The sequence below is a fragment of the Schistocerca nitens genome, chromosome 2 (genome assembly GCF_023898315.1).
Source record: "Schistocerca nitens isolate TAMUIC-IGC-003100 chromosome 2, iqSchNite1.1, whole genome shotgun sequence".
Taxonomy (NCBI): Eukaryota; Metazoa; Arthropoda; class Insecta; order Orthoptera; family Acrididae; genus Schistocerca; species Schistocerca nitens.
Genome location: NC_064615.1, coordinates 452,114,548 through 452,130,590, shown reverse-complemented (window position 1 = coordinate 452,130,590; position 16,043 = coordinate 452,114,548). Strand labels below are relative to the sequence as shown.

At 37.8% G+C, this 16,043-nt stretch overlaps 1 protein-coding gene across 2 annotated transcripts in view; it reads left to right on the top strand.

Moving 5' to 3' along the window:
- Positions 1 to 16,043, top strand: part of LOC126236326 (run domain Beclin-1-interacting and cysteine-rich domain-containing protein) — a 214,055-nt gene that overhangs the window by 856 nt on the left and 197,156 nt on the right. For both annotated transcript variants that reach the window (XM_049945543.1, XM_049945542.1), the window contains exon 2: positions 13,545 to 13,776. In XM_049945543.1, coding sequence (XP_049801500.1) covers positions 13,594 to 13,776 — 183 coding nt within the window. In that variant the 5' untranslated portion in view covers positions 13,545 to 13,593. The remainder of the gene's footprint in view (positions 1 to 13,544; positions 13,777 to 16,043) is intronic.

Genomic DNA, 16,043 nt, shown 5'->3' with positions numbered 1-16,043 from the left:
ATAGATATACTATGCCTGTCTGAGCATCACACTGTGTCTGATATGGAAAAGGTAAATATCAGTGGTTATAAACTAGCTGCACTTATGAGTAGAGAGAATAAGGTGAGAGTAGTAGTTGCCATATATGTCAATAGTTACCACTGTGTAAAAAGCTTAGATACAAAAAAGTTTTGTCTAGAGCAACATATAGAAGCATGTACCTGTCAATTTAAACTGAAGGAGGGCTCTTTTATAATTGTAACAGTATATAGGTCCCCTCAGGAAACTTTCATTTATTCCTGGAAAACTTGGATGCCTTGTGATATCTGTCAGATAGGGGAAAGCAAATTATTATTTGTGGGGACTTCAATCTTGATTCTGAAAGAGTGTAATAGGAAGAATGACCTGGAAGTCTTGCTCGGTTCTTTCAATTTGACATCTGTCATTAATTTTCCTACTCGGGTAGTAAAGGACAGCAGCACATTGATAGATAACACTTTTATAGACCAAGATAGGTTTTAAAACATAAATTCTTGTCCTGTTGAGAATGGCCTTTCCGATGATGGTGCTCAGCTAGTTACAGTATATGACATAGCTCCACTCAGTAATTCAAAACTACCCTCCAAAGTTGTGCGTTCAATTAATGACTCGACAATTAGAAATTTCAGAGAAAATCTTCAGCTGTTAGACTGGGATGAGGTGTAGAAGGAACCAGATGCTAATTTAAAAATAGAACTTATTTCATGATACACTTGTAAGAGAATTTGAAAACTGTTTCCCCAAGAAAGTAGTTAAATCTAATTATAAGAAACCATGCAAAAAATCTTGGCTTAGTAAAGGAATAAAAATATCTTGTAACCACAAAAGGGAACTGTATCTAACAACAAGAAAGCGTAATGACCCAGAAACAGAAATATTAAAAAAAACTACTGTGCTACATTAAAAAAGGTTATTAAAAAGTCCAGAAGCAAGTGCGTCATGTCTGAGATTAAATACCTCTGATAACAAATTCAAAACAATTTGGAATATTATTACAAGGGAGACAGGGAAACCAAGAGTACAGGATGACTGCATTACCATCAAAGCAAAGGGAAACTTGGCAAACAACAAGCCGGAAGTCGAAAACATTTTGAATAATCATTTTTTAAATGTTGTAGACAAAGTAGGATCTAAATGTTCATTAGGAGAAGCAAGGGAGTTAATTTGATACAATTGAAATTCCACCCACCTCTCCTTCTGAAAATTGGAAGGTGATAAACTCTCTCAAGAATAAAAGCTCACATGGGATTGATGGCATTCCAGCAGGATAATAAAAGCATGTTCCCAAGAAATAAGTGGGATTCTTAGCCACATATGTAATAGCTCTCTGAAGCAGGGTATTTTCCAGATAGACTGAAGTATGCCATTGTTAAACCACTGCATAAAAAAAGGGGATATGTCTGATGTCAACAACTACCGCCCAATCTCTCTTCTGACTGCCTTATCCAAAATTCTTGAAAAAATAATGTATTGTAGAGTGGCTACACACCTTTCTAAAAATAAAGTTTTAATAAAATGCTAGTTTGGCTTCCAGAAGGGTTTTTCAACAGAAAATGCTATATATATTTTCACTAATGAAATATTAAATGCTCTGAGTAACCGGAAGTCACCCGTTGGGATTTTTTGTGACTTCTCAAAGGCTTTTGATTGTGTAAATCATGGAATACTTCTAGATAAGCTCAAGTACTGTGGTATGAATGGGACAGTGCTCAAATGGTTTAAATCATACCTAACTGGAAAAATGCAGAAAGTTGAAAGAAGCAGTTCAAATAATATGCAAAAAACTGGTGATTTCTCAAACTGGGGAACAATCAAGAATGGGGTGCTGCAAGGTTCGGTCTTGGGTCCTCTTCTGTTCTTAATATATATTAATGACTTGCCATTCTATATTCACGAAGATGCAAAGCTGGTACTTTTTGCTGATGATACAAGTATAGCTATCACACCCAAGACAAGAATTAACTGGTGAAATTGTAAACGATGTTTTTCAGAAAATCATTAAGTGGTTCTCTGCAGATTGGCTATCATTAAACTTTGACAAAACACAGTATATACAGTTCCACACAGTAAATGGAATGACACAATTAATAAATATAGACTTCGATCAGAAATTGGTTGCTAAGGTAGAATATTCAAAATTTCTAGGTGTATGCATTGATGAGGGGTTGAACTGGAAAAAACACACTGATGATCTGCTGAAACGTTTGAGTTCAGCCACTTATGCTGTTAGGGTCATTGCAAATTTTGGCGATATACATCTAAGTAAATTAGCTTACCACGCCTATTTTCATTCTCTGCTTTCATATGGCATCATATTCTGGGGTAACTCATCATTGAGTAAAAGAGTGTTCATTCCACAAAAGCATGTAATCAGAATAATTGCTGGAGCACATCCAAGATCATCCTGCAGCTGCAGACACTTATTTAAGGAGCTAGAGATCTTCACTGTAGCCTCACAATATATATATTCACATGAAATTTGTTATTAACAATCCAAACGAATTCAAAAGTAATAGCAGTGTACATGGCTACAACACTAGGAGAAAGGATGATCTTCACTACTCAAGGTTAAATCTAACTTTGGCTCAGAAGGGGGTAAATTATGCTGCCACAAAAGTCTTCGGTCACTTACCTAATAGCATCAAAAGTCTGACAGATAGCCATATAGCATTTAAAAGGAAATTAAAAGAATTTGTTAATGGTAACTCCCTCTACTCATTAGATGAATTTTTGGATATAGTGAGTGGTTAATTTCCCCAACCCCCACAAAAAAAAAAAAAAAAAAAAAAAAAAAAAAAAAATAAAATAAAAATAAATAAATGTCACGTAATATTTTGTGTAATGTAATATCTTGTATAGACACCTTTTATTAACCTGACACGTTCCACATCATTACGAAGTGTCATATTCATGATCTATGGAACAAGTACTAATCTAATCTCCAATCTTTATCTATATGAGTTGACACTCGTATGTAGCAACTACATGATGTCATGCTAACAAAGCTGGAACCAAACTGCACCAATGGTACTTATCAGTTTATTTGACCAACCTTCGCGGTGCACTTTCACCTGTGACTGTTTCAGATTATAATAGTCTACCGCACTTATAGCATAAATCTTGTAATTACCATAGTATCACCATTTTCGTAGTCGCATCAGTTTTTCAGGGTCTAAAACACAGAATTAGCTTTAATGTCCTTTATAAAAATTGCAGTTGAATACGTTAAATTTTGTCTCGTGCTGCTATGCAGACCAGGAATATACTATATTATAAAGGAAACTCGACTTATCAAAATAAAATAAGGAATTAAAGAGAACATTCAATGCCAAATGTTAATCATGATAACAAAGATAACAACTATTTGTTCCATTAACTGTGAGTACCTTATTATATACTACTCCAGATTAACAACACTAGATAAGATGCCATTATTAAGTGGTATCTCAGTCATCCCTTGGAAATATTTTTAAAATACCTCAACATGTGGGAGGTGGGCATGAAGTTATTATAGAGTCTTAACAAACCACAGACAAAAAATTTGCAAGAAAAACTTTCCTCCTGTGAGAGCTAAAGAAGAAAATTATACTGTTGCTATATTTTGAGACCTTTTGTAGTCTAACAGAGTCCCACCTTTGTAACAGGAAACAGAGCTTCTCGTTGATGGACTGTATCACAGGTATGTCACTCATCTAAGACTGGGGAAAACATAACATGTGGAAGTCTACAAGGCTTAGTACTGGATCTACTATAGTTCTAAGCCTACATTGGATACCTTGCAGTGAAACTTAATCTTTATACTGCATTAACAATAAACAAGCTCTGTTGTACCTTATGCAGTTAAAAAATGTCATGTTTGTTGATGATAGCTCAACTGGCTTACAAGTAATTTGCATTAACAGTTTGACTTAATCTCATGAAGACGCGCAGTTTGTAATTTCAAACATGCAATAATGATGACCTATTAGGCATTAGTGGTCATATACTGAATGAAATGCACAAAGCTCACCTCAGCATATTTATTTATTTACTTTGACTTTTGGAATGAAGGTCATAGAATGATCTCACAGTGTTTTGGAGTTTAACAGGTTAAAGTTGCATTTATCAAAGAATTTTATAATTAGTTTTAAAACTAAGATATTATTCTGATGAAGGAGAGTTGTTGGTTGATGACATCAGATTAGTAGTTGTATGAAATTGATTTACTGGTACTGAACAGACAACAGACAGTGGTAGAATACATTCTGGACTGACCTACAGGAGTTGGCAGTCAGGTGTGCATGAGGTGTGCTTGCTTGTGTGTGTGAATGGGGTGCATTTCTCTTTTGCTGATGAAAGCTGTGGCCGAAAGCTTTGTGTAAGTGCCTTTTAAGGTGCCAGTTTGCAACTTCATGTGTCTTCTTTATGGTAAACAGCAGTCTATCTTTTCCTGCATTATTACAATCAAATATCATTATACAAGTCATTTCCTGAAGATTGGGATACACAGATAATTGTACCAATTCTGTAATATGGAAAGGATCCTACATCTGTCAAGTCCTAAAGGCCCATAGCACTATCATCATAAATTGCGAAAACCTTTGCACAAATTATTAAAATGGTTTCCAGAAGCATCATTTTACATTAGATAATGTGACACAACTCAATTTGGATGTATAAAGTGCTGAATATTTGACATTTAAAGTATCTGTCATTGTATTGACCTAAAAACAAGCTTGTTAGCTTATTTCCACTCATTGTTGTCATATGGAGTTATCTTCTGGGACTGTGCCCCTAAAGTAAATAAAGTGTTTATTCAACAGAAGTGAGCAATAACAATATTGTGTAAAGTAGATAACCAGAAGCCTTTGTAACCTCAGATTCTGACACTCATTTCCCAATACATTTACTCTGTAATAACTTCCATTACTGCTTCAGCTGAACTGTCATTTGCACTATCACAATACAAGATAGGCCTACAATAAATTTTCAGCTAGACTGGATCATTGTCTCCAGTGTGAAGGTATTAAACGAACTCCTAGCTAGCATAAACCAAATAAACTAACAACCCCCACCAATTCAAAAGAAAATTAAGAACATCTTTGTACCCGTTCTGTCTGATATTGATCTGAATATCTACGTTCAGGGATTGAAAAGTACTTTTAGGTACATGTAAAGCAGCAGTGTTCATTGTAAAGTTCTACGATGAGTAGTAATGCTCTGTAAGGTAGACTCAGTATTTACAAATATGGGTAACCATTTTCATTGAAAAATAAAAAAAAAGCAAATAGCAACTCTGTAGTATAACAGAGGAAAAGGCAGATTTTTTAAAAAGTAGCTGCATTCTTTCTAATTTAGTTGACTATATTTCGATGCCATAAACATTACTAGCATTAAGCAGTGCAGTTATGGTTCATGGTAACATAGTATACATATTAAGTTTATATTATTTGCTTGCTTTTATTAATGTATACCTTCTGAGAGGGTGCAGCTGCAGCATTGAACAAAAGGAGCAATCCAGAGTGGGGGAGGGAAGGGAGAGGGATAGCAGGATGTGGGTAAGGAGAGAAGAGCACTGTCTGGAGGAGCATACAGGAACTAGAAGGTGGAAGGACAAGGGTGCCAGGTGATGTTTTGGGAGGCTGTGGGTGAGGGGAATGGAGAATGGAAAAGGAGTGTAACAGAGAAAGGGAAAAGACGATGTGGATGTTCACCTTCTTTTCTCTGATGGCTTTATCCAAACATGTTCGCATTAAAATCACCAATCAGCAGTACATGCATTTCAACAGCTGCCATTCCTTCGACACCAAAAACTCCCTCCCAAACAGCCTGACCACCCAGGGGTGGCGCATCTGCAGTGTCAAGAATTCTCATGCCAAGTGTGCTTGAAGGCCTTCGCAAGTAGCCACTATCCCCTAGACGTAGTGCGCAAACAGATTTCCCGTGCCATATTCCCCCATACTCCTAATCTTCCCACCACCCCCAAGAACCAGCTACAAAGGAGTGCCCCCCTTCATCATCCAATACCATCTGAGGGAACAACGGAACCACATCTTTCGTCAAGGATGTGATTATCTATTTTCATGACCTGAAATGAGAGGCATCCAACCAAAGATCCTTCCCACCCCTCCTAAAGTGGTGTTCTGTTGACCAGCCAACCTCCAAAACGTCTTAATTCATTCCATGCCAATCCTAATCCCAACCCCTTGCCACAAGGGTCGTATCCCTGTGAAAGACCCAGGTGCAAGACCTGCCCAATCCACCCATCCAGCACTTCCTGTCCTGGTCCTGTCACAGGCTTATTCTACCCCAACAGAGGCCGGGCCATCTGTGAAAGCAGCCATGTCATATACCATCGCTGTTGATTGTTGCACAGCTTTCTACTTTGGTATGACTGCGAACTGCCTGTTCACCAGACTGTATGGCCACCTCCAAAGGACCACCATGTGGCAAAACATGCAGCTGAATATAACATACTTGATTTCAAGGGCTGCTTAACAGCCTGGGTCATCTGGATACTTCCCTCCACTAACATCTTTTCTGAACTGCACAGGTGGGAGTTACCCTTAAATATATTCTCCACTCTCGAAATTATACCGGCCTCAACCTATGATAACTTACTGTCCCCACAAGTTCCACACAACAGTTTCATTCCATCTGTCCTATCAACTCCCAATTCATGTCACCTGATGCTCATTGTGTGGCACTCCCTATCAATACACCCACTGGCCTTCTTTCCTTCTCTGCTGTCTGCTCCTCTCCTTTTTTCCACCCCCCCCCCCCCCCTCCCGCACAGACTCTTGTCGTTGTGCCTTCTCCTGGTGCCTTCTAGTCCCTGGATACTCTGCCAGACACTGCTTTACTCTCCTCACAGACATAATCTGCTATCTCTTGCCCTTCCCTGCCCCACTCTGGATACTGCTTTCGTCCAATGCGACAGTTGCAGTCTGTCCAGTGTGTCCATAGATAGCGATCGTGTGTGTATGACATGTGTGTGCTTGTAAGAATATGTGTGTGAGTTTTCCTTTCTTTTCTGAAGAAGGCTTTGGTCCAAAGCTCACTGTTGTCAGTCTTTTTGATGTGCCTGTCTGCAAATAAATGAGTCGGCTTTTCGGTGAGTAGCAATTTATCCTTTTCATAATACTGTTGATTCTCGTAATTCAAGCAACACAGAGTGGTAATGTTAGAGAGATTGGAACATTTGCTGAAGTATTTAGGTAATTAAATTGTTGTGGTGTACAGCAGCCAGCCAAAAATTGGTTTTAGATTGTGTTGTTCAAAAATTACCGTTACTGGTTTCGAATTTATACAGTTTATGTAATTAAATTGTTGTGGTGTACAGCAGCCAGCCGCAAATTGGTTTTAGATTGTGTTGTTCAAAAATTACCATTACTGGTTTCGAATTTATACAATTCATCACCAAAGGACTTTCATACTTTCGTCAGAAAGATAGGATGCGTTGGTTTACAGGCGCTGATTTAGGGTAATCAATAATTTACTAACATATAATAAAAATTGTTGCACTACACACTTGTTTTAGAATGCAGCTTGTATAAAGGATGCAAATTGTATAAATTGGAACGAGTAACAGTACATTTTGAATAAAGTAACCTAAAAACATTTTGTAGCTGATTGCTGTACACTACCAACAATTTGTTTCATATAACGGCCATGCTCTTCAGAATGTGAGTAGATAATATGAATAAAGTTACTAATTATTGTTTGATGTATATCATATGCTGTCAAAAGGTGTTAATGTAGATACAATCCAAATCATACCATTTAAATCATGCCACGTATGCTTGGTATTGGCCATATTATACTTACGGAAAAATTGTAAATTTGAATTGCTGTTTTTGGAAGGATTCTTTTATTTTTAATAAGTTTATGCTAATCATATTTGATTTATACCCCCTTCAGACTGTATTAAGTGAACATACGTTGGTGTAATGTGGTATGTAAATAATGGCCACATTTCGTCCTTTTGTCTTCTGTCAAAAATTCTTCTTTATTACTGTTCACTTGGTCATTGCTATCTCTGAAGATCGTTTTCATATCAGCATTTGCCAAACAGTCTTATTACAAAAATGTGTACTATGTTAGTTGTTAGTTGTGTGTTTTTCTGACAAACTGAAATTTTGTGCTTGAAGTAGGACATGAACTGAGAAAGAACTGACAAGTTGGAGCTACGAGTTTCAGCATGCTTTATAATATTTTCACATACTTCGCAAGTGGTTATCAAAACTAATGTCAATTATCAAGTTTTGCTCCTGTGCCATATTTACTAAAGACAGCCTACAAAAAACGTTTTCCTGAAACTTCCTGGCAGATTAAAACTGTGTGCCCGACCGAGACTCGAACTCGGGACCTTTGCCTTTCGCGGGCAAGTGCTCTACCATCTGAGCTACCAAAGCACGACTCACGCCCGGTACTCACAGCTTTACTTCTGCCAGTATCTCGCCTCCTACCTTCCAAACTTTACAGAAGCTCTCCTGCGAAACATAGCAGAACTAACACTCCTGAAAGAAAGGATATAGCAGAGACATGGCTTAGCCACAGCCTGGGGGATGTTTCCAGAATGAGATTTTCACTCTGCAGCGGAGTGTGCGCTGATATGAAACTTCCTGGCTGATTAAAACTGTGTGCCCGACCGAGACTCGAACTGCCAGGAAGTTTCATATCAGCGCACACTCCGCTGCAGAGTGAAAATCTCATTCTGGAAACATCCCCCAGGCTGTGGCTAAGCCATGTCTCCGCTATATCCTTTCTTTCAGGAGTGCTAGTTCTGCAAGGTTTGCAGGAGAGCTTCTGTAAAGTTTGGAAGGTAGGAGGCGAGATACTGGCAGAAGTAAAGCTGTGAGTACCGGGCGTGAGTCGTGCTTCGGTAGCTCAGATGGTAGAGCACTTGCCCGCGAAAGGCAAAGGTCCCGAGTTCGAGTCTCGGTCGGGCACACAGTTTTAATCTGCCAGGAAGTTTCATATCAGCGCACAATCCGCTGCAGAGTGAAAATCTCATTCTGGGAACGTTTTCCTGTTTTCTGAGATACTCAGTCACCCATAAAAAGTAGACATTCATCAAACAAACTATGGAGCTGGAACAATTTGTTGCATCAGCCACAAAAGCAACAAACAATGAAGAAAAAGTGAAAGCTTTCATTTGCAGTAACTGATTTGTTACCTGAAATTTAGATGATCTATTTACAGAGTTAATGTAAAGAGTGCCATTGTTGAACATGTCACAATCCATTCATAAATGGAGTGTGAGGAATACGATGCCTCTATAGTGCCACATGGGATTTCTGTTTATTATGTGCGTTCCATGATACGAAAAGCACCAAAAGCTGCCTTGACAATCAAAAACTAATTAGGTTTTTTATTTCTGATAATATATTCATCTCCTGCAAGCTTTTAAAGACATCTTATTCAAATTGCTATTCTGAAATTGAAAAAGAGCACAGTTGCATTACTGAATTTACTCCTGCTGAAGACTTACAGTTTCTCAGCGTAATTGAATATAACAAACTGCAGAGTTTTTTTTGTAAGTGCCAGCAATTTTTTAACTTGCTAATTTGCACTATGTTAAACAATTTAGTACTGTTCCTGTCATCTTCTAGTAACTTTACAAAGTAATTTTTGATCTTCACCAGATAATTTTGAATCTCCTGCCATTGTTCTATATTTTAGCCTGCTTCCAAACATAATTATCTGCATTGGCATAGCTTTAACTAACTGTATTTGGTTTAGACACTCAATTCTGTGGAACTGGATCTGGATCTAAATAACCATATTATTTGTGAAATATGTTTCCTGTTTGATCATACTTCGTGTGTGTGTGTGTGTGTGTGTGTGTGTGTGTGTGTGTGTGTGTGTGTGTGTGTCGCGCATGCGTGCACATTTGTAGGTGGTTGTTCATTGCAAGTTCTATCATTTTATTTGGTTATTTGTTGATATTTAATTTTGCATGTAGTCATCGAATTACGGCTTTTGCGAATGCTATATTGTTGCATAGGTGTAATAGATATCATATTTGTGTACCAATGTTCAATGCATAACATATTTATGGATTTGCAGCATGCTGGATTTATTGCTGCAACAACTTGTGTTAACCAGCTCCATGTAGAAACAGCCAAAGTTGCAATATTCACTTCTTATTTAGTTGATGACTAGTTTTGGATTACATGAAGCCATTTTCAAATCATCCAGACATACAAAATGGTATTTTCTCAAATAGCGTATGAACCATGTCAAGATTATACATATATGTATAATGAAGCCAAGTTTAACCATGAACATTGACATAACAAACATACGTTTTTGCCTCTCTGGGTGATTTGGAAATTGGTTGAGGTAACACAAAACTAGTCACCAATTAAATGAAAAGTGAATCTTGCAACTTTGGATGTTTCTTTATTGAACTACATAACATATTTAACTACAAAAGTTAACACGTGACAGATACTGCATAGAATTCTTTCAGTGAATACAGACAGTTAGTTACAAGAAAGGTTTTTTAAATTTTGTTTAAATGAATCCCCTTTTAATTGATTCTGGCAATTTATTGTACCACATTGAGCCACTGACATTTGGACTGTGGTCTGTTTGTTTTTTGTTGTGATTGTGTACCTCATAACATTTGAATTTGTCACCGTGATAGCTTACAAAAAAGAAGTGGGAAATTTATTTTTGGCAAGGGCCTCACAATAGGTTTCCATGTATCTGGCTAACAGCTCTCTTTTGTAGCACCGTATTCTGTTCAAGTACACACATGTGCCACAGCTCCACAGCTCTATCTTTTCAACTTATAAATGAGAAAATTGTCCCATATAGTACACCATTTTCAGCTTTTTATTATACAGAATTTTGAAAAATTGGCTAAGCGAATTTAGTCTTCATTGTCTGTATAAAAAATTTGACAGATATTTTTTTAAGCTTCGGCAGCATGAGTTGCCTGCTTTGAACTCCAGTAATTATGATTTTGTGGTGTTTACTTTTAGGCCTTGATTACTAAAATATTTAGTTACTTCATGTATCTTGTGTGTTGAAAAATACAGGGTAGGGCAAATAAAAGTGTATCTTCGATTTCAGCAGGCAATACATCTCTGATCTCAAGGAGAGGTTACTCTAACCTTTTTTTTAAAAAAAAAAAAAAAAAAAAAAAAACACCCATGTGCATGCCACCACAAGTACTCCACTGATATAGTGGCCGTAGTAGCGCATTGGGGACACTAAAAATAATACTTGCACACAAGAGATCTTGCAGCTCTATTATCCATTGATCCACACTGCATATGGCTGGCCAGGGCTGTTGTGGTGCTGGTTTAAGTGCAACAGTGCTGCCACCATATGGGTTTGATGACTAAAATACTGCATAAGCAACTGACAAATTTATCAAAGGTAAGTTTCTCAGGTTTGGTATTGCTGGGTTAAAGCAACACTCTAGATAAGAATAATATTTTTTTAATGACCATTTTTGAGTTCATGTGGAAGACATTTTTAAAAAATGAACTATGTAAGAACATGAATTGCAGAATTACAGAAAGTTCGATGAGTATAGCATCAGAGGAAAGTACAGTGAAGTGGTGATGTAGCATTTGCTCTTCCGGCTGCTGCTGGCAGCTCCTCAGATGCTCAAGCAATAGCACAATTGTAAACTGCTGACTGATGGCTGCAGAGCCATGGGTCTTAGTGTGCAAATTTTGTGCCGAAAACGTATTACGTCAGCCCCAGGCAATGTGTAAACGCTTCTCAAAATCTGAGATATTGATATTATACGGAGTTAATGAAATAGATTATCTTAAACAAGGTATAAATATATAAATAGGTAAATAGTTAGAGATCATTAGACAAATAATCTTTTTTGTGTTAAAATTAGTAAGCCACCAGCAGCAGCCATATGGCTAAATGCTACAATGCTACTTCATTATACTTCGCTCTGACGCCTTACTCATCAAACCTTCTGTAACTTTGTTATTCTTGTTCTTACACTGCTCATTTTCTGAAGATGATTTCTACATGAAGTCAAAACCATTCATTAATAAAATATTAATGTGATCTGGGCTGTTGTTTTAACACAGTTGTGTCACCAGTTCGCTGTTAGTGCTATGGACCATGTTGTCCAAATTTAGAAATTTCATATAGTCTTGCACAACTGCACAAGAAGGTATCCTTATCAACTGCATTGACAATACACCTTACCTGGCAGTGCAGCGTGAACTAGTGGAGATAATTCTCCCACCTTTCATTAGCCTTATCGAAACCAGTGAACGGCACTGTGGGCGATAGGGAAGGAGGCTTCGTAGCAGGTGCCTGTTCCTCTACCACCACAGTGTGAGAACAGATCAGTTGCACATTCTGTTGCTGCTGCTGCTGCTGCTGCTGCTGCTGTTGGTGTTGCTCCTGAAAGTGCAGCTGTTCGTGCCAGCATTGTGTAAATGCCAGGTCGACCCTGTGAAAAGAAAAAGTGTTACATGTGTAAGAACATCTGTCGTCGTCATTTAAAATCTGTACTGGCGTGACAATGCCACAAACTGGCACTGTCTGTACAAATGTAACAATTATAGCTGATGTTAGCTTGTTGATGAGCCGAGTAGCTGAGCCCCTTAAGAGGAAATGAATCTCAATGTACGAGGCAATCTGTGGGGGAGCAATGTATCTGAAAACTGTATAGAAACAAGCATGGAGGGAAACACAACTCGTGACCGGTATCAGTGACAGAGAATGAAGAACGTGAAAAAAGCAAGGTGAAAGCTAGCTCCATTGTAGTTGAACTCTATATTAGGAGTGTCCAGTCAAGCCTATTGTCACTGGCAGGTAAACGCTTGAGTCAGTGGCTCTGCTCATGCCATGCTTCACGCTCACCCTCTTTGACAGCATTGCATGCCATTCTGCTGCGATACCTATGCCAGCACCTTTTCATCCCTCTAGATGTCCTCTGGTGCTGGTGGGGTTACTAAAACACTATCGGCAGTTTACAGGATTGGCCCATGCTATATGACGTGGCAGTGCTGGTAAGGGATTGGTACTGCTCAATAGTGCACAACCACCTAGACACCACATCCAAGTTGACAAACACCACACCCAAGTTGACAAAATTCTTTTCTGACAGGTATAAGAGTATTCTTAAGACATGTAACTCATAAAGTGGCTGTATATTTTGTGTGTGTGTGTGTGTGTGTGTGTGTGTGTGTGTGTGTGTGTGTGTGTGTGTAGAGAGAGAGAGAGAGAGAGAGAGAGAGAGAGAGAGAGAGAGAGAGAGAGAGAGAGAGGGGAGGGGAGGGGAGGGGAGGGGAGGTAGGGGTGGGAGACAGTGTGCATGTGAGGCTGCACCTGTGCATGTCCATGCCATGAAACTGTTCAGATAAATTTTAATATTGAATTACCTATTCCCACAACACATGTTTTTGCCCAGTTAAACATCTGGTAAAAGATCTGAAAAAGTAATTTTTTTGCTTCTACTACTTCCTTATATTACTGAGTGGTATGTCCGAAAATACATGTACTCTGTGTGGCTACTCAATTCTCGTAAAATAATGTGTGATTTATTTCAGGTACGAATGCCGATACACGATGTGACAAATTTCAAAATCTTGTATAACAATGGGAGGTGAAGAGAACCACCAACATCAATATCGAGAATTGCTACAGACACTTAAATCAACAGCTGAAGGCCTGTTAATTAACCAAGTGTCAAATGTATGGAACATATACGGTGGCTTAAACAGATTGCATCATGTTATGGAAAGAATTTTCAAGCACGGCTGCCGTATATTTAATCAAGAGGTAATGTATTTATTTCTTATGAGGAGCCAGGCTTTAATAGACTTTTGCTTAGAGTTCTTAATGTTTTAAAGATAAACTTTCATTCAGGCCCTTTTTGAGAAAAATCGTAAGTTATATATTCTCAAAATTTACTCCTGAAGAATTGTGTATTATTTGCATGATGTATGGTTTAATGGTTTACATTTCAGTCTCAGATTCCCAGTTTTAAGAATTTTAAAGAAATTGAATGGGTCACTTGCAGATTGCTCCTGAATATTTTGTGTGCGGTAAAATTACTGAAAAGGAAGAAGTTAAAATTTATTTTATTCTCCCTCCCTACTCTCTCTCTCTCTCTCTCTCTCTCTCTCTCTCTCTCTCTCACACACACACACACACACACACACACACACACACAGTGCACTGTAACATGGTTGGATCATCCTTAGCGCACTATCCACTGAGGGGTAGAGACATGGCTGTTCAAGTCTGACCTACTTTTCAACAGCAGCCCTTCCAAGATCATCCAGTATTCTATCAACTGAATCAGTTGAACATGCCACAATCTGGTGCAAAACTTTAATCTGGCAGTATGTTAAGAGATCCTCTTGATACTTTAAGTCCCTTGTATTGTTAGGATGTCATTGTTTAGAGGCAGATTATGATTTTCGAGTTTGTGTTTCATTAAATTCTACAATCTTCGATTATTATCGAAATTAGATATCCACAATTGTAGCCAAGAATCTGATTTTTAAATAAATTAGTGGTGATTTTGCACTTTGAAATGATACATTGTGTACACACCATCAAAGTTAACTTTAAGGGATGTCTTACAGGGAAGATTGGTGAGTGACAAATACATAGACAAACAACCATATAAGAGAGCAATTTAACAGAAATGGTGTAATTTTTGTGGGCTCAGACTAGCAATAAATGTTTGGGTGAAGGTGGGCTACATCCAAACAGGTTAAATTTGGTTGCATCAGCAATCTGTACATTGATATTTGTAAGACTATACTTAGTAAGGGAAGTTAGCATACAGAGATGGGAGGAGGGGGTCAAAAATTAATAACAGACTTGAAAAGAAAAACACAAACTTTCAAATTAGATGCCTTTAAGAACATTCGAAAGAGTGAAAATGTGTTCCTAATGCACTTAGATGTAAATGGATTAAGTTCAAACTACCCAAGTGGCAGAGAAACAAAACTTATTTACATTCATATCTTTCTGTCAGAATGACTGCATGAATGTCAGCTTAGAAATGAAAATATCAAAATCTTATGTAACCGTATAAATTTAAATGTTGCCAGTAGCTTTTGTAGCAGTAATATAACATGAGGAGAAGCCTGCTTATTTTTGTAAAGGTCAATGAATATAAAGCAAAGTAAGATTTCGATACTCTTAACAAAGAATGTAAATTTGAATGCTGTGTGAATAGTAGGGTAAAATACTGGAATTTTATCTTTGTGTAGAATTCCAGGTCTAAAGAACAAAACTATTGTTGTCAAAATTCCAAGAAAAGTCATAATAGCTGCTGATTTCAACATAAATTTAGCTTGTGAAGATTGTACTCAAGTAAACATAGTCAGCAACATATATAGGTAATATTTTAACCAATTATACAGGATGATTACAAATGATTTATTGGGTTTTGGATGAACGTATTTCACAAAGTATTACATACAAAATAGTGATTGGTACATTGTATGAAATGAAAAAGCACATTATCAAGTTTCTTGAACATCATTACGTATGTTCTGTGTGCTCTCTCGTGTTACACAACACACATCTATGTGGCAGTCAAGCTCAGCCCATACATGTTAGAGCATGTTGCTGTCGGTGTTAGCCAGCACACCAGGTATGCAATCCTGGAGTTCAGTAAAAGTTGTCAGAAAAGGTTATATGTACACATTGTCTTTCACATATCTGCAAAGAAAAAAATCACAAATTGTATGGTTGGGAGACCTCAGGGGCCACTTGCAGAGAGCGAAATCTTCCTAAGCGCATTGCCTAGCACACATGTTTGAAAGTTCCTTGTTCAGATGGCGATGCATTTCTCTATGCCAATGAGGTGGAGCTCCATCTTGTTGGAATATGAAGTGTGGGTTATCAGTCTTGTAAACAACCAGTCTTGTAATATGTGTCATGTGGACATTGTGATGATTACTTTACATAATGTTGCCTCATCATTGAACACAAGTTCGCAGGTAAATTCATCATCTTCCATTGCTTCCTGGAAATGTTCACAAAATTGACAACTGGTGGTGCTGTCATTTGGCCATACATGTTGC